This window comes from Argopecten irradians, chromosome 2, assembly GCF_041381155.1.
Source record: "Argopecten irradians isolate NY chromosome 2, Ai_NY, whole genome shotgun sequence".
Lineage (NCBI taxonomy): Eukaryota > Metazoa > Mollusca > Bivalvia > Pectinida > Pectinidae > Argopecten > Argopecten irradians.
This window is the reverse complement of record NC_091135.1, coordinates 69,874,136-69,894,162: the sequence shown is the minus strand read 5'-3', so window position 1 is coordinate 69,894,162 and position 20,027 is coordinate 69,874,136. Positions and strand designations below refer to the sequence as shown.

At 34.3% G+C, this 20,027-nt stretch overlaps 1 protein-coding gene across 2 annotated transcripts; it reads right to left on the bottom strand.

Moving 5' to 3' along the window:
* Window positions 1-1,029: 1,029 nt before the first annotated feature.
* LOC138316341 (atrial natriuretic peptide receptor 1-like) lies at window positions 1,030-18,496 on the bottom strand. Of its 2 annotated transcripts, XM_069258029.1 has the most exons (22): window positions 17,779-18,496; window positions 15,128-15,340; window positions 14,592-14,738; window positions 14,037-14,188; window positions 13,514-13,649; window positions 12,868-12,962; window positions 12,140-12,269; window positions 11,575-11,656; window positions 11,010-11,145; window positions 10,286-10,414; window positions 9,704-9,808; window positions 9,366-9,437; window positions 8,943-9,111; window positions 7,881-8,039; window positions 7,388-7,562; window positions 6,412-6,558; window positions 5,944-6,067; window positions 3,737-3,805; window positions 2,966-3,140; window positions 2,750-2,848; window positions 1,865-1,956; window positions 1,030-1,594 (listed from the first exon to the last, which is right to left on the bottom strand). In XM_069258029.1, exons 1-22 carry the CDS (start codon window positions 18,224-18,226, stop codon window positions 1,535-1,537), a joined length of 3,114 nt encoding a protein of 1,037 aa, XP_069114130.1. In that variant the 5' UTR covers window positions 18,227-18,496; the 3' UTR covers window positions 1,030-1,534. The 2 variants fall into 2 exon arrangements, with proteins under 2 accessions (XP_069114130.1, XP_069114131.1); XM_069258030.1 differs by lacking the exon at window positions 2,750-2,848.
* Between the last annotated feature and the right edge of the window lie 1,531 nt (window positions 18,497-20,027).

The window sequence follows — 20,027 nt, the reverse complement described above, 5'->3', positions numbered from 1 at the left end:
ATTTACAGCAAATGTTTTATGTGTCACCGATATGGTTACTGTTGTCTTAACAAACTCATACTTAATATTACGTACTGCATTGTTTTTAATGATTCATTTTTTTGTTATCTAATTACTTCACATTGATATCAACTATCGCGGGGTTTGTCCCCTTTAATAAGAATATAATTTCTACCATCCTTGTGCCAAATCGACCACAATAATGCCTTATCTACATCAAATGTACACTGTATCATATCATCTGCTATGTTAATATTTTGATATTTATTCCGTTATTAATTCTTATAAATAATGGAAATATTCACCTGTCTTTTTCAAAATGAGATAAATGTATTGACAATCATTTTTATTGTTTAAGATATTAAAACGACAACTTAAAGCTACTCTTGGTTTGTTGTGAGATATGGTAGAAGATTGCTGACGGTTGTCATTCTTACGGTATAAGCATGCAGAATATTTTTTTCTTCTGAATACTTTTCATTGTTTAGGAAAGTTCTGATTAAGTTCATCGTAGATATCCCAGGGGTTACTATCACTGACGTAATATCCACCCCTAGATTTCATAGTAAAACTGGAGGCAGCTCAGGGGAAAAAACTTGACCAATGACGGGCATGCAGAGACTTCCTTTGACGCCCAACTTCAAAGCCGCACAGTCAACCACAATTTACCTGTATTCGATTCTTTTGGTGTACATCAAAGGATTAAATTACCCATGTCTTCTCTTGCCTTCCGTTTTACTATGAGATAGTCCAGAGGTGGATAAAACGTCAGTGATAGTAACCTCTGGAGTATCGAGGATGGATTCAGTTACGGTCCCTTAGAAATGCATTTATCCAGAATTCAGAATTCCTATCCTGATATGACACAGTGCGTGGATGTTGTTGGCATCAGTCACATTGACTTGACAGGTGCTTGACCCCCCCCCCCCCCCTCACCTCCCCACCCCCGTCCTAACTCACATTTCATTTTCATACTCTCTATCAAATGATGCTTTTGTATTAGAAATAACAGCAATATAACTAAGAGGAAACACTTTCTATTTTATTAAATATTCTTTACAATTTTGACTTCATAACCAATATAAGAACATTTGTTGATCAAATGAATAGAAGTAGTCGGACATTTATCATTTTGCGGAATGAATAATAATGCATTAATCAAGTTACAATTAAAACAAAATGAATATCAGTATTGAGTATGAATTCGAAATGAGCTTTTCTTGTTCTATTGAATTAAACTGTGTAAATATATCATTTTGGCATTTTTGTGGTTATAATATGGAAGTAGAATTGGAACGGGATTGTGATATAATTGTGAATCTCTTACTAAACCCCTTTATCTGATTGTGAAATGAAGAACAACGCATTATCACTTTTTAACAATTCAACATTCTGTGACCACCCTAAACATGAGTTATACACAAAATAAATTAATCTGTCTATTTGCAATGTCCATTTAGCATATCACACAACATCTGTTAACAGACAAATTAACATAAACACTCCTCGACAAAATAGTTCACTGTGTCCTCTACTAATCCAGTAGGTCCTCCAGCGGTTCGTTGAGCCAGTAGGTATTCATAACGCCTTTCCCCTACAAATGTAAAGTTTTACCTCAAAGAGCATTTTTTAAACAACGCAATAATAATACAAAAGTTATCTATATATATGCATGTCAGCAAATGAAACCATTCCAGCTAGTTCATAGGTTATAGAATATATTGGAAAACTGTATCATATCTAGATAACTCTCCCTAGCGTGACACATCTACGGCTTGTTGCTGGAATGCGAGTTTAAAACTGATTTAAATATTACAACCAATTAAGTTGACCTTGTGATTTACTTACTGATATTGTAACTTACTTTGACGGTAATTTCGCCCCGATCCTCAATCCAGAACTTGTTGAACTTGTCGAGTATTGTCTTCGTAGGATGGGAGATATGGATCCGTAAGGCTTGGAAGGTAAACAGAACAACAAGTATATATAAGATATTTTGTTGATAAATGCGATCTTACTCCTTAAAGTGAACAGTCGGGCAAGGATGGCTAAAGTCGGTAAAATGATGTGAATGTATCCAGTATAATTTCTTATGAAATAGAAAAAATAAAATCTCTCGCCAAAATCTGTCTGCGTACGAAGAAATCAATTTAAAGTATAGGAATCCTAAAACGTCCTCCCGGCTGACTATGTCCGTGGTTACATTTACACGCAGCCTCGCTTTCAATGCTTTCAACTTTCCTTTACTTTAATGGTCAGAACTGGGAAACGTAAGCAGAACTTGGCCGTCGTATTAATATGTGAGAACTTTTGGACGGCCAATGAACGCATTTAGACTGGTTTTCTTTGAACGACTATTCACTTTAAAGCTTTTCTCTTCGGTGTATCCTAAATCAAGCCATTCTGAGTGTCCTCAATGTTTTATCTGTAGCCTGAACAGCATGTACATTTTATTATGTTTTCAATGACAGAATACACTAACTCTAATTACATTGCATATACTATTGCTTGTGCCGTTATGCATAAAGGTAAATACTTGAAACAATTAAGCAAATATAAAAATGCATATCACGCAGCCTTGCTCTTATGCGTATGTTATATAGCATTAAAATGTCACCAAAGAAACACAACCCATTGACGAGAAAAACTGTTATGAGCAACATAAAATATTCCTGGTACTTATAAGGCCATGGACATCACTTTAGCCGGTTATCTGCGTCATTACGATCAATTTAATTATAACACATACCCTCTGAATTAGATTCCATCCTGGACGCAGTGTTCACGGTATCTCCAAACAGACAGTACCGAGGCATGGTCAGTCCGACCACTCCGGCCACAACCGGACCTAGAGTGACCAATAGACAATATTCAGACATTTTGACCATTAAAGCAAGAATTTGACAGATTTATGTATACTTTGGTCACTAAACCCAAGAGGATGGCGTATCAATATGTGACTTACCAGAATGTAGTCCTATGCGGATTTTTAATGCCTCGTCGGGGAGATGTTTAATTTTAAAACCAAGAACAGCCCGCCGGATCTCGCACGACATACTGGCTATTTGTTCCGCATGATTGTCTCCATTCCTTCTTGGTAGTCCGGAAACCACCATGTAGGCATCGCCGATCGTTTCTACCTGTTTGTGTCGACATAACTTTACATTAAAACCTCAAACTATGTAGGGGTCTTAAAATACAGACTAGAAACCAATATATTACTAGATTATCTCCCCTTAGTTTTAAATTTGGGATTCAGACCTATCGCAGAGACAAAAACATTGAAAATTGTTATTTTCAAATCAAACTGCAGCTATAACATTCATTAATCGGAACTATATCGACGGCTATCCTGACTACCGTCGTTACCCAGCTTAGTAAGCTAAATGTAGACAATATAAAGTTATGTAGTTATAATCTTGTATCTACATGCAGCTGCGCTCTTCTGATGCTTTGCCTTAAATTCATATTATTCTAAAGACTGCGGCCAGTCTACTTAAAACATTTAAAGTTCAGTTTGTTATTAAATCCACATACGTATGTTTAACCAATTCATGCATTGATTTATTCTTATACTAAATATACGATGGAAATGATAGAATCTAAATCAGCTCCTGTGTTTGATAACAGAAAGAACTATAACGCCATGTTTTTATTATTTACTATCATTTAACAGTAGATAAAATAAAAATGCACAATATTGTATTTTCAAACGTGATAAGACCAGATATTTTACCTTGTAGACGTCAAACTTGTCGATGATGGTATCAAAGGACGTGTACAGCTCATTCAGAAGGGCTATCACCTGGGGAGTGAAATAACCTATAGTAACACACATTGTCTTTAACCATTATATGGTCTATGTGCAACAGATCACTTCACGATTCAACACACAGTAATTACGTGTTGTCAAGGAAATAGTAACACCTTACTTGTAGTAATCATAAACGCCAAATCGAGTCTTTGACGGTGAGCTGTATGATAGATAAGAAAACCACTCAAATGTGTTGATCTGACAATTCAGATCGCCTGCGCTTCTTGTGTGGAAAAAATATCACGAGCACAGACATTAGAAGACATTACATCCAAAGTTGTACTTTTAAAGTAAGCTATGTGAGAGGAGACATTATCTCTAAGGGTGTACTTTTACAGTTAGTTATTGTGAGAGGAGACATTATCTCCAAAGTTGTACTTTTAAAGTAAGCTATGTGAGAGGAGACATTATCTCTAAAGGTGTACTTTTATAGTTAGCTATTGTGATAGAGACATTACCTCCAAAGTTGTACTTTTAAAGTAAGCTATGTGAGAGGAGACATTATCTCTAAAGGTGTCTCTAAGGTGTACTTTTATAGTTAGCTATTGTGATAGAAGACATTACCTCCAAAGTTGTACTTTTAAAGTAAGCTATGTGAGAGGAGACATTATCTCTAAAGGTGTACTTTTATAGTTAGTTATTGTGATAGACGACATTACCTCCAAAGTGTACTTTTAAAGTAAGCTATGTGAGAGGAGACATTATCTCTAAAGGTGTACTTTTATAGTTAGTTATTGTGATAGAAGACATTACCTCCAAAGTTGTACTTTTAAAGTAAGCTATGTGAGAGGAGATATTATCTCTAAAGGTGTACTTTTATAGTTAGCTATTGTGATAGAAGACATTACCTCCAAAGTGTACTTTTACAGTAAGTTATTGTGATAGAAGACATTACCTCTAAAGGTGATCTTTTATAGTTAGTTATTGTGATAGAAGACATTACCTCCAAAGTGTACTTTTACAGTAAGTTATTGTGATAGAAGACATTACCTCTAAAGGTGATCTTTTATAGTTAGTTATTGTGATAGAAGACATTACCTCCAAAGTGTACTTTTACAGTAAGTTATTGTGATAGACGACATTACCTCCACAGGTGTACTTTTACAATACGATATTGTGATAGAAGACATTACCTCCACAGGTGTACTTTTATAGTTAGTTATTGTGATAGACGACATTACCTCCACAGGTGTACTTTTACAGTAAGTTATTGTGATAGAAGACAATACCTCCAAAGGTGTACTTTTACAGTAAGTTATTGTGATAGACGACATTACCTCCAAAGGTGTACTTTTACAGTAAGCTATGTTATAGAAGACATTACCTCCACAGGTGTACTTTTACAGTAAGTTTTGTGATAGAAGACATGACCTCCAAAGTGTACTTTTACAGTAAGTTATTGTGATAGAAGACATTACCTCCAAAGTGTACTTTTATAGTAAGTTATTGTGATAGACGACATTACCTCCACAGGTGTACTTTTACAGTTAGTTATTGTGATAGACGACAGAACCTCCAAAGTGTACTTTTACAATACGATATTGTGATAGAAGACATTACCTCCACAGGTGTACTTTTATAGTTAGTTATTGTGATAGACGACATTACCTCCACAGGTGTACTTTTACAGTAAGTTATTGTGATAGAAGACAATACCTCCAAAGGTGTACTTTTACAGTAAGTTATTGTGATAGACGACATTACCTCCAAAGGTGTACTTTTACAGTAAGCTATGTTATAGAAGACATTACCTCCACAGGTGTACTTTTACAGTAAGTTTTGTGATAGAAGACATGACCTCCAAAGTGTACTTTTACAGTAAGTTATTGTGATAGAAGACATTACCTCCAAAGTGTACTTTTATAGTAAGTTATTGTGATAGACGACATTACCTCCACAGGTGTACTTTTACAGTTAGTTATTGTGATAGACGACAGAACCTCCAAAGTGTACTTTTACAATACGATATTGTGATAGAAGACATTACCTCCACAGGTGTACTTTTATAGTTAGTTATTGTGATAGACGACATTACCTCCAAAGATGTACTTTTACAGTAAGTTATGTGAGAGGCGACATTACCTCCAAAGATGTACTTTTACAGTAAGTTATGTGAGAGGAGACATTACCTCTAAAGGTGTGCTCATGGCCGATATGGTGGTGAAGCCGACGATGTCACTGAAGTATATAGTAACACACTTGTAGGATTCGGGTAACACCTGCTGACCAGACTCTAGCTGGTCCGCTACGGATCTGGGGATGTAACAAAAAATAAATTAATTGTCTTCAGGAGTTGTAACGTACGGTCATTTAATCATTCCTAGGGCTAATGTTTAAACATTCAATTTTACAATATTTATAGATAAGCTATTTAATAGTGCGTTTTGGTGACACCTGTGATATTCAGAAGAATAATCATCATTCTATAAAACAAGTGATAATTTCGTATCGCAAACATTCGAGCAATAGGCCTAAAATCACTGTGAACTGCATATTTATGTTTGTACAACACACAGTAGAAGGATGGCATGTACAATAAGTCCTATGATGTATGTATCATTAAATACACTTGTCTAACGATGTTGCCCAGAACTTACGGCGGCAGGAGTCTGTGTAGCAGCTCTACAGCTTTCTTCTTTTCCTCTAGATAAGCATTGGTCCGCTCCTGTACCAAACTCTCCAGATTGTTAGCATACTGCTCCATACGCTTCATTAAATTATCCATGATATTTCCCTTTGTTCCACTGAAAGTATTAATAGATTGGTCCAGATATAATATCGCCGGGTCAGTTTCATTGGTTTAGCAAATGTTACTTGATACAACAATTTCTTTCATACCTACACGTGTAATACTGGCTGGTCTAGGGCAATACACTCATGTCGCCTGAGGCTGTATTGCATGGCTACCCATGCAATAAAGCCTCGTGACGTCACGGCGTCAACAAAATCTCTATTTCCTCAGTAAAATTTTAACTTTTTTTCACAAAATTGACTGGTTTTACTATAAAAGATGCAAGCAACGGAATTTGTGTTGAAAATATCACGTAATTTTTCATGTATGGAAATTGACTTCCAGTCGTGGATTTCTTCGAATTTATTTCAAAATGGCGGGATATTATAGTTGTAAAATTGCAGTAAAACGTCGTGGTATGAAAGAAAAATACTCTTTCATAAGTGGATATGAAGGATAGGGATATTCTACCCTCGGGATCACAAAATGTTGCAAAACCCTCGGCAAGCCTCGGGTTTTACTACATTTTGTGACCCTCGGGTAGAATATCCCTATCCTTCATATCCACATATGAAAGAGTCTTATAATCTTTCACATTTTGTGTACAACTAATTAATATCATCGTCATACTAGTATGTTTCAAGTCAAACTTAACAATTAAAAAGATCTTCAAAGTTAATATACTGCTAGAGTAATACATGTTCATCAGGTCAGTTTATGCGAAGAAGTACTCGAGTTAATGCTATAATTGGTATATTTCAACTATATATAGAATATGAGCGATGCGTGTAGTTCTATTTTGAATGAAATGGCAAATGTAGTCTGTATTTGGCTTTGCTTACGAATTTATTTTCCTGAAGGATGAGGCAATAGCATCAAAACTCGGTCTATCCTCCCAGGATTCTGTCCAACACGTCTGCATAAGGAAGTGGAGCTCTTTACTGCACGCCGCCAAGGGAACCATCGGACGGAATGGTGTGTTCTTGTCTGGCTGTGCCTGGACCATCTTTATGATCTCTGTAAAAGAGATAAAATTTAAATAATCTATTGGATACAACTGTATTTATCAGATTTATGATGATTCTGTCCGTGTCACAAGATCGAATGATTCGTCCAAGGATAGCCATCTTATTGTCTTCCAGTAAATCCACTCATTGTGTTTTGATTTGGTATCAAAGCTATTTCTAGTCCGATGTTTCTTAGCATTCTTCTTACGTTTGTTATTGGTTCATACTGTCCTAATGTTTAGTTTTATGTGTTCGTATGCATCCCCTGATAATGCCATTCGATGTTCAATGTTTTTGAACGTCAAAGTGTTATGATATCCCCCCTTACCATCGGTAGAGTAGTCCATCTCGTCATAAGGACTTCCCCGTAGAACTATCTCCTGTAAGATGATGCCAAAGCTGTACGTGTCCCCTTTCTGATACGTCACCGGGCTATGTGTTACCCGGGAGTCTGATCGGAGTATCTCGGGGGCCGTCCATAACAACTCTGTTAGAAAATATAAACCCAAAGATTACATTCTAAATAATAATTTTTTCTTTGTTTTCATACTAATTCTGTCTTTCTGATTGGCCAACTTTTTTTCGTATCAATATGAAAAAATACGAGAATGGCACGAAAACATGACGTTATCGTGACGACGTCACAATAGAAAACATCAATGGAATCGTACATGTAAACGTATTTTGTTTAAAAATTAATTAAAACTATTGATAACACTGTGTTTTAAATTTCATCGAGGTATGAAATAAATTTTGTTTGCAAACTGTAGCGTATTCACAAAGTTTGGAAACAAAATTTATTTTATACCCCGATGAAATTAAAAAAAATTTAGTGCAACGATGCTTAATTATACTAAATATTAGATTATACATTTAAATACATATACTGTGTACTTCAGGAATCCTAATTATACATAATATTAGTTTTATATCAAATATACATATACTGTGAACTGCAGGAATCCTAATTATACTAAATATTAGATTATACATTTAAATACATATACTGTGTACTTCGGGAATCCTAATTATACATAATATTAGTTTTATATCAAATATACATATACTGTGAACTGCAGGAATCCTAATTATACTAAATATTAGACCATATATCTATAAACATGTAACTATACAGTATATACTGTACTGTGGGAATCATCTGCTTCTTTATTATTTTTAAATGGTGTTATTTAGTGAAGCAGAATAAGAGGAATTGCCCGAATTGCGATGCTAGTTTATTTTTTACGATTTCTTATGTTTAATTGGTTTACATTGTGTATATGCTTGCGTAATTCTGTTCTATATGTTCTTTTATTTCTTTGATAAATTTGATGTAAGAAAATTGTTTTTCTGAAACTAATACAAAATAATGGTAATAAAATCTGCTTACTATTGTTGTTTGTTTCATTGGCTTTTACACAAGCCAGACGTTCCAGGAGGAAAACCGTTGGGATACCAAAATCAGTCAGCTTCAACATAAATCGGCTGTCTATCACACAATTCGTGCTGCTCAGTCGACCATGATATTTCATCGCACTGTTTTGTATGTACTGCATCCCCTAAAGGCAGTAATATCACAGAAGTTGTTAGTCTCAAAACGCCTGTGCTATTAGGCGTGATAGAGCAGGTATCTTTATTTCATTCATTTACATTCTAATAAGGTCATTATGATTTATTAATGCAGTGTCGTCTCTATACTGAGCTTACAAATGGCAACTAGTGATTGTTGTTTAATCATTATAAAATCCAGATTTCCCTAGGGTTTTTTACGTTTACCCTCTGAATTTATATTTTGCCGTTTAAATCTACTTACCCTGATGATATCCCATATCAGTGAGTAGCGAAACGTCCAGTCCAGGTTAATGTCGTCGTTCTCAATAATATCCTACAACAGGAAGCAGCAATATTGCACTATAATATTAAAATCAAATCAAATGCTGACGTCATACCGCTCTAACGTGAATTACTGTTTTGACTGATTTGTCGTGTATAATGTGATAAGTCTTAATCTAAAAGAATATGTGTATGAACTAATATCCGTGCTGTCGCGAGCATAAAAAGTAGCGAGAATTTAATGAAGCACTGTAAAAATCATATTCTGTCTTACATTGTGCAAACAGGATTATCCGCGTTAGCTATTGTGTCTCTTACCTGCAGACTACCCCGGGGACAGTACTCCATTAATATAGCACACTTCCCTGGCTCGATACACGCCCCTGTAAATCTGGCCAGGTTCTGGTGCTGAACACCCTGGAGCTAAAACACAATGATAAGTACACATAGACTAAGGTAGATATAAACTTTGTAGTTTATATAGATTTAATGTGATACAGACACGAACTAGTAAATCTATATATCCTATATAAAATGGTATGGTAGTCATACAATAGCTTTTGACGTGAAATTCTTTGTTATGTAGGTATTTGTAGATTTGTGATAAAAAGTATCTTAAATTTGTGTTCATTTGTATGAGATACTCGTCTCGAAGTTTTAATTTTTGCTCGCCAAGACTCGCAAAAATAAAAACTTCTTAGACTCGTTTCATAAAATCTCATATGAAATGAACACTCATGGAAGACCCCATATATATGTTATACGCCAGAGTACATATAAATTTTATACTAATTACAACAGCGAAAAGACAGAACATACCATTTAAAAATATATTGAACTGCAAAATGTTGGTATATGGATTTTTCGATGCATGTGTATGCTCGATCGGTCGTTTTTTACCTGATGGAATTCCAGGAGGACAACTCGGTTCAGGTCAATGTTGAAGCATTTGAGGTTCCTAATGGCCACGACGTTACCCCTACAGTGACCGACAGTAGTAAACAGTTGCTGTTGGGCAACATCGTCTATCTGTATTTATACAATGTTATTAAATACGTCAACAAGATAAACCTTTACAATCGTATGTCTCAGTATTTTAAACAACGCACATTGTAAAGTAAAGAAATGTTTGTGTTGATGAAACGTCATATGGGTTATCTCTAGATTATAACATAAAGGTATAATATAGATTCCAGCTGGTAATTCGTGGCAGTGGTCAAACATTGTAAAATGTAGATGTGGAGAAATCAATTACAAGTGTAAGCATCGAATCTAATTTGTGTTTATATCCATGTCTGCTTTCTATATATGGACAATTTTGTAACTATCAGTGTAAACATTGACATTGTAAACAACAAATTTTGTAAAGGTATATAAAATAAACAAATGGTGTTTTATCGTGGGGGAAACTTGTATTGAGTCTAACAAATTAAGGTCTTTATATTAAGTTACTTGCATATCAACTTACAAATTATAAATTGTGATGTTAATGTTTTAAACCAACAAAACTTGTTTTATGACGGGGATATCGCATTAAGTCGCAATGTGTATAGTATCCGCCAAATATCGTAACAGGGATGAACGAACTACATTAATATTGTGCACTACTTGATTGTATCATTACCTTTCCGTCTGCTGCCAACATGGATACTCTGGATCGCGATAGTACCGAACCCCCTTGGTCACCCTTCGATATATTCACATCATCCCAAGGTATAAGCCACGTCTTCTTGCCGATTTCTGAGTCAAATTTTAATTTTCTGCAAGAGTCAATAAAACGAAACAATCAAGCGTAACAAAACAACAACCAGACATTATATCGATGTTAAGTTATGTATCAGACATATTCTGTAAAGATTCATTATTTATCAGACATATTCTGTAAAGATTCAAACTCCTTCGAGTGCAAAACATTGAATATTTAAATACATATACAAAGACTTAACAAAATATGTAATACATAAAAACATATATAAAGACTAAACAAAATATTAAATATATAAAAACATATATATAGACTTAACAAAATATTAAATATATATAAAGACTAAACAAAATATTAAATATATAAATAACAAAATATAATATTAAATATATAATTAACGTATAACGATTTGTTTTTACTGCTGTAATGTTTTGCGGATTTTCACTATTTTTACTATGTCTGAGATGTAACAAACGTTATTCACCTATAGATGATTACAGTGATGATGGACGCTACCACGATGATGGCGACGAACGTCAAAGCAAGAATAAGTGTTGTTTTGTTGTCTGTGCGAAAATAGATTAGAGAAATGATTACTTGAAATAATTAAAATCAATTAGCTTTATAAATGATCAATATCGCATATCATATATACAAAATTGCATGACAAACGTAAATTTGATAATTTGATTTCTGATTAATTATTGTTCTGTGTAGCGTCGTTCTATTCTATTGTTCGATAATCAATGTTTATTTACTTAGGCATTACTTTATATCTAATAAGCAGATTTCACGGCAGTAGTATGCAAATGGGACTCAGTATCTCGAATTCGAAAGGACAGATGCTATTTAAATATTATGACTGTTTGATATTACAGGTGAATATAGAATTTTACACTTAGATATGTATAATATGCAGTAGCGGAACTTAATTTTCCATATAACTTATAGCGGATTTCTTAAGAATTTATTTTCCAAAATAAAGTATTTGCACAATGCTGTGCAAATATTACATTTGAAATATCGTACCGAGAGAATATCATAGTTACCGTTCAGGATACATTTCTCCCCCGTGTAACCACATATGGGCTCGTCCAGCGGAAGTCCGTTTGGCCAGTGAATCTCCACCCCAGGTACAGGAAGATACAACAGACTCGATCCTAGGAACGTACCTACTGACTACAAACAAAGTCTATGCTTATGTTAGGTGTAATAGGCTCGCAATATGACACACATGATGTTGAGTTTTAAACCAATAGTGCAAATCTCCTTCGGTTTGTACATACAACTGTTTTATCAGTGATTCTCACAGGCATCAACCAACATCCATCAAAGTGTGTTATAAAATAATGTATAAAAGGTATTCATAAACACTGTTGAATGAAAACATTTACAAATGAAATATGAATCATGATCTTCCCAGCCAGACACCCATTGGTGACCTATTAAGTATAGAATCGAGTACTATATGTATGGATGACCAAAGATAACACAAACCCTGTATCAACAGAACATCTGAAGGATCATCACCATGAGGAGTAGTCTTACCCATAAAGATAACGTCCTTATTTTAATTTAAAACTTGATTTTCCAACAAAACTGTATGCTTTCGGAGCGAACTGACTAAGTTGCAAACACTTGTCATTCACAATGTCAAGTTATAATGTCAGCAACCATTACGTTGAAAATGGCGTGATAATTTGAGATGTTGTAGACACCATTACAGAACATACTATTAGGGATAAACTAGGTATGTATAAGAAGATCGAACCATTACCCTGAATGTCCTACTGCCAGGATTCGTCATGTCTAGGAAATCAAAGTCTGCTCGTCTATCCCCGACCTCGTCAATCGCCACTGTTCCGGATATACCTGTAAGTACAAATATGTAATAGTATTACACTCGTAGATGTCAAATTCTCAAATTTACATTCCAATATCTGATGTGGAATTCGCATATTATTATCAGTTATTACTTTCAACATATTAGAAAACATTGACTATTGGGTCACTGTAAAATGTAGTTTATATATAACATTGACTCTCGAGTAACTGTAAATGTAGATATAACATTGACAATTGGGTCACTGTAAAATGTAGTTTATATATAACATTGACTCTCGAGTAACTGTAAATGTAGATATAACATTGACAATTGGGTCACTGTAAAATGTAGTTTATATATAACATTGACTCTCGAGTAACTGTAAATGTAGATATAACATTGACAATTGGGTCACTGTAAAATGTAGTTTATATATAACATTGACTCTTGAGTAACTGTAAATGTAGATATAACATTGACAATTGTGTCACTGTAAAATGTAGTTTATATATAACATTGACCCTTTGATAATTGTACAATGTAGCTTAGATATAACATTGACTATTTGAGAACTATCTTATGTTACTTAGTATCTTACCGGGATATGTACTATTCCAGAGTTTCTGGGCGACTGTCAATCCGTCTGTGATATTCTGTCCGTCCGCTAACGTCCGGTTAAAGGCTTCGGACAGATATAACACCCCTTCATAGAAGGCTGTCACAAAATAATTCACCTGGTCAAAAGAAATTTAATAAAATTACACCTAGCTAGATTTAGCAGAAAATCGATCTTTTAAAAATAAAAAACTGGGTTTATAATTAGATATTAAATCATTTAATATTACAATTTTCAAATAACAAAAAAATAAATAAATAAATAACAAAAAATCATTCATTGCCGTCTAACTGATTAAATATCATGGTGTTATTTGGGCTTATAACGATACCTATAAATAGTGTTAACACTGGATCAATAGATTAACAGATACAAACATAACATTCACGGTATCGATAACCATAACACTTTGAAAACATGTCTTCTTCAGTATTAATGAATTATTTTTCGACACCGATTATGAAAAAGATGCGATTGTCATGTAGTAAAGTGATTCGAATCCTACGGTTTGCTCGCCGAAGTCATAGTTATAGTCTCTGAGCGCTCTCCTCTTGACCTCTTCAGCGAAAGCGTTGTATTCTGTAGTGTTGGGCTGGCTCAAGGTTAGTATCAGGACAGATTCGTACGCCTTGGTCACTCCAGTATCCATGTAGTCATCTACGTCAGAGATTATAACATCAAGGTCATAATAAAAATATACTTCAATATTATCCATTCTAGTTTTTAAATATTTTGTTCGATAATCGAGTAATGAATAACAACTGATTCAAGGTAATGAATAACAACTGATTCAAGCAAATAACCAAATTGTAGCTCGTAGTGCGATTCTTCTTTTTAAATTCCAGTTTTGGTTGACACATTCGTAATAAAACTTTTATAATCAATTGACCTCTTTTTTTCTTGTTTCACACAATATAACCATAGTGATCGGTAACCTCAGTATAAGTTATTTTTGTGACAAACACAACAAAACATTTTCAAAACCTTTGATAAAACCCAGAGCAGCATATCCTGTTGGGTAACTTTCTCAGATTGACTGTATAACTAACGGATTACATACTGCGTAGGAATTCGGTGTAGTAACCCAGCCAGTCACTAGGAAATAGTTCCATGGTGAGGAACACATAACCGCCATCAGCCATCCCTAGCTGATAGGCCCGGTACATGAAGGTCCGGAGAAGTTCAGCATCACAGAAAATCACCACGACTGGAAACGAAAGTGCATATGATTGTTTTGTATTAGTATAGAAGTACAATGCTACATGTAGTATAAGTCGTAATGATATACATGTACAAATATGTATTGTCCTTCTTTCTAATTATAACGCTTATACAGATCAGATCTTGAAATATGTTTTTTTTTATTTTCTCTTCAAATGTTTTCTTTAGTCTACTTGTAAACAATACAATTTTATCAAATTATTGATCAACCTAATAGTTTAAAACAGCATTTCTGTTCTGACGAATTTTAAAATTGTATAAAATGAATGCTTACCTATCAATATATTTGTGGCAATATATATTTGCGGTGATAAACCTTTTGTGTAATTTTCAACACATAAATTAACTCTACACTTCGTTTTTAGATCAACTTACATCTTGCTTCCTTACTCGCCTCTACCAACAATGAACCCGGGTCAGCTAATTTGGAAGCTTGAAACTGGAGGTCAAGGGGTCGTGGAAAGGAAGCATCATTATGGAAGTCTCGCACGAGATTGCCACCAGCCAGCTCAAAAAAGATGTAATCGACGTCATAGATGACGGCGATATGTTGCCAACTGTACTGCCGCATCAGGCCCATAATGGAGGCTGGTAAGGAAAGGTAGTAGTGTTTACACTACTGTAAAGTTAGTAGTGTGAAGTTAGTAGTGTTTACACTACTGTAAAGTTAGTAGTGTTTACACTACTGTAAAGTTTACAATACTGTAAAATCTACAATGTCTGCTCCACCAAGTGGGCTACCTCAGTTGTTGATTAATTCAGCAGAATTTAGTATTTTGACAATTTTGTGGACCTTTACCACATCAAATTCCTGCATTCTTCCGGTGTTAACCGCAATCTCTGCGGTAATGGTGTTAGACCAATATGATTAATAACAGTCATGTGTTGGGAAACTCGTTTATCCCACAACTATATCTCTATTTCTATCTACACTCCGAAAATCTAACCACCTCATACTGCGTCATATCGTCTTTCCGTCATAAAATATAAATGGAGAGCTACTACTGCCTAGTATACGGTATACAGTCAATGCAATACCGTTTAAAACATGCGCGGTGAAAAGTAATCAGAAGTTGAAAGCCAATCGAAATCATGGGAGAGTGGAGATAACCAATAAGAGGCCCGTAGGTGTTTACACATTGTGTGTAAACATAAACGATAACCAACTGTTGTAGAGTTATAACATGATCGTTCTATTGTGAACCATGCTTATTTATGCGATACAAACACTAATTCAAAACTTGTAATCGCTACTCTAGTAGTTTGTTCGAAGTCTTTGTAGTTTTATTTGTATTACTGAGTATATTGTGTGAATATAGTTATGAACCACTCAATGTATTAATGTTCATATTCCAAATAATGTATTGATGAATGAATGTCAAGTGAAGGATGGAAGTCTGTCCGGAGGCATGTAGGTATATATTATTGCCATCAGACCTTGGACTTGACCACAGAGGATCGATTTGTCAGTTTATCATTGTCATTAGAGTATATTGGGGTGTTAATCAATGATTCATCGTTAAATGGCTATAAAACAATATCAATAATATACTCGTACATATCTCGTCTGATGTGTCGAGTCAATTGAATGAACATTTAATGTCATTCTAAATGTTGTAATGCAGTGCTCTAAGAACTTACAAATCAAATATCTGGAGTATTTGTAAATTAATTATCATCGTTCTATATAAAAAAACACCTGGTGGGAAATATTCAAATACAGCAAGAAATCAAATATTATATTTAAAATGTATAGATTGTGATAATGAGATAAAAACGGTATAAAGCTAGTAAAAATAAATTCAAAGTAAAATCAAAATCATTTTTATGGGATATATATTCAGCCATTATAGGGCCTTCTTCAGTCCGAAATAACACTAACACAACGTGTTCGTCTACATATTTGTTTACACCTATTGTGCGCGCAGGTGTGAAATGTCAGTATAGATTGTGACTCGAATTATGCCTTCAAAATGGAAACATACTTAATTAAATATGATAAAAAGTACACGTTATTTTCAAGAATACAACCTTTCAGTTTTATTGTAACGACACATATAATGTCAGTGTTCATAACACTTCTTTCTAATGACTTACTCCCGTTGATTTGCAAGTGTAGCAACGTCTTATGGTTTTGAGAGGAAACCTTCATTAATAATTCAGAGTAACTTTTAAACTTTAACAAAAGAAACAAAAATAATGTTCATTTTTTTAATAATAACAGTGTTCAAAACGCCTACCCTCATTCAACTGGTAATTTACAAGTAAATCGAATGTCTGAAAACCAATAAATAAATAAATAATTTATTTCATAAATAAATGATAGTGTAACAGATATTTTCTGAAAATTGATTAGTGACTTACTAATGTGAGAAAAGCGTTTTACAATGCATTCTTTGGAAACCAGGAAAGACAGTATTTTAAAGATGGGTCATTGAGTATTTGGATATACAAATGTATATATATCTCAAACTCTTGTTTTTATATTAACATGTGCCGTTTATCATATACCCGTTTAGAAAAAAAAAGAAATAGGATAAAGAAAAAAGAAATAGAATAAAGAAAAAACACATAAATTAAAGAAAAAAGAAATAGAATAAAAAAAAGAAATAGAATTAAGAAAAAGAAATAGAATAAAGAAAAAAAAATAGAATAAAGAAAAAAGAAATAGAATTAAGAAAAAGAAATAGAATAAATAAAAAAGAAATAGAAAAAACATACTAGATAGATTGTATATCAGATGTATCCTCTATCATGCTTACTGTAATAACAGTAACATTAATTTAATACCAATTGTATTTTAAAAGTACAATCTCGTGAATGATTTAAGTGATTTCTGGGGTTTATTCTTTCAAATCTTTATCTTACATTGGGTTTGTGTTAATTATCACTTTGATGACTTTGACTGCCATGTCGTATATAAATGTAGTTTTACGTATTATTAAATTATGTCTTACTGCTTCAGCAGCAGACAAAACACAACTAAAATGCTCAAACAAGTGCCGAAATTCTGACAGAGAACTTACTTGAGAATTTGCCGAGGTTGTAACACGTGCGAGTGAGTGTGGTATACATCTCCGGGCCCGTCCTGATGATCAGATCACCAACCCCACTGATAATGGGCATCTCTAAATATTGGGCCAGTCTTCCTACGGCGTCTAGGGACTGGGAACAGGCAGGCCCTATCACTGCCTGTATGTTTTGTTGGTACGCTAGCTCGGCGTAATGTCCGATCGTAGTTTGTCGAGGACACGTCCCCTCCGTGTAATTATGTACGAAAACATCATATTTGATTCCATATCGGCTTTCTGATTGTTCAAACGCAATGTCAAGTGCTGGTCCGATCCGTCTTAAATCGAAAGGTTCTGGGGCACTTGTCATCAAAAGGACTCCGACTTTAATTTCAGTTACTGAATAACTCAAATCAATTGTTTGTAAGTATATGAACAGTAAAATATTAAACTTAAATTCCATTTTCGAAAATCACATTAAAGCTGAAGGTTTGCACAAACATTCGTTCCTATCTGCCAGTTCCATCATATCTGACCAATATACAAGCTCTGTTGTAGTATTTAAGGGTGAATCTTTGACATTTTATCAGATTACTTAATTATATTACCTAAACCATTGCTCAGTTCTATACAAAGTTATACATATTGTCCAATGAACTAACTCGTTTGTCGTTATATAATATTTAGGTGACAAATGGCTGAGCAACGCCTTCCAATGGAAGGACATCGTGTCATTTAGGACACACCTGAAAGTACTAATACATTGTCACCAAGTTCTCTTACCGGGTAACTACTCGGTTAGCGTAACCAAATTAAATGAAACATTCACAACCTGTTGATGTCATAAAGGAAATTAACAACAGTTATAGATTGTTGCCATCAGCGGATTAGTCGAAAATCGATTTCATGATATTAACATGGAATTGAACGCGTGTATATACAGGCATCTGGTGTACTATCTATGTGTACGATGGGATGTGAAAGAATAGAAACAATTAGTGCGTATATATTGGTTCAATTGATAGCACAGACAATCGGCAACAGTCCATCTTAGTCGATAATTACCAAACAATCGCTCCCTAATTGGCATGTGATTTGGTGGGGTGGATCTCGCGTGCCCCTCATTATAGTTCGTGTGAACACATATCGGTCATTATCATTGTCCATGTTCATTAATGTCTATCTTTAATACATTAAGTCCGTACTCCCGTCCATCGCACTGTCTGTTCGTTAGTGTCCTGGAAGTTCATTTTATTATAGCGATAGAAAATGTTACGCAATATGGCGTGCAGGCAGGTAGAAAACGGGCCGCAGTCATATTCCCTAAAATTAGATTAAAGATGCTCCACCGCCGACAGAACATAAATGATATTAATTATTTGAACAATAATTGGTGTATTATCGTGTATATATATGTCTAATTAACACAAAAAGTTATATAAAATAATTTATTTTGCCTTTGGTGCATGCGCAATCAATACTTCATTCCATATAGGATGTAGTGCCACGGAATTTTTTCGGGATGCAATTAATTATTTTTCATATCTTTAACTTGAAGTAAAAGCAGAAGCTCAAACTTTTCAATGTTGGTAATAGTGTAAAGTAAGTAACTTTTGTAACTAAAGAAAAATACTAAATCGTCTGGTCCTTATTTTGATAGTGAAAAAATGCCATTTGTCGGCGGTGGAGCATCTTTAAATATGTATATACTATTACCCGGTATTCTCCATGGTAACGGAATAACACCGTTTTCGTGATTTGAACTTGACCGAGAGTGTTTGACTCCTCTTATTCCGAAAAGAAGACAAGAAATGAAAATACGATGTAATCAATGTCTAAAGAATATACAAATGTGCCAAAGCTGAACACAAACTCGATATTTGGGTCCTACCTACTGATTCGAACGAACGCAGTCACACGACAGTGTTCTAATGGCGAGAACATCTCTAGTCGAAATCCATATGATTCGGAAGCTGAAATATCGTTAATTATAAAAGAACTAGTCTAAGAAAAGGATATTTTAAACGCATGAATACTACCGCAACGAACATTTAATTCATAACTTTAATCGCATGTCATAGGTAGCTACACATGTAAAGCTATTACAAATACAAGTGATTACATTCATTTATTTCAAACATTTCCCTTAATTTCTTCTAAGTTCCCCTACCTTTAAAATTGACTAATTGACATGTGTTGGACTGATACTTTAGATTTCACCGCTCAAAACCGAAGCTAAGCGATGTGATATCTTCGGCTTTATC

What these genes read in the sequence shown, in the direction of transcription:
- LOC138316341 (XM_069258029.1), bottom strand. Translation starts at nt 18,226, where the DNA reads ATGGAATTTAAGTTTAATATTTTACTGTTCATATACTTACAAACAATT. An exon ending in CTGGAATAGTACATATCCCG is followed by an intron (nt 12,963 to 13,513) that starts GTAAGATACTAA and finishes TTGTACTTACAG; the next exon opens with GTATATCCGGAACAGTGGCG. An exon ending in CTACACAGACTCCTGCCGCC is followed by an intron (nt 6,068 to 6,411) that starts GTAAGTTCTGGG and finishes TTACATCCCCAG; the next exon opens with ATCCGTAGCGGACCAGCTAG.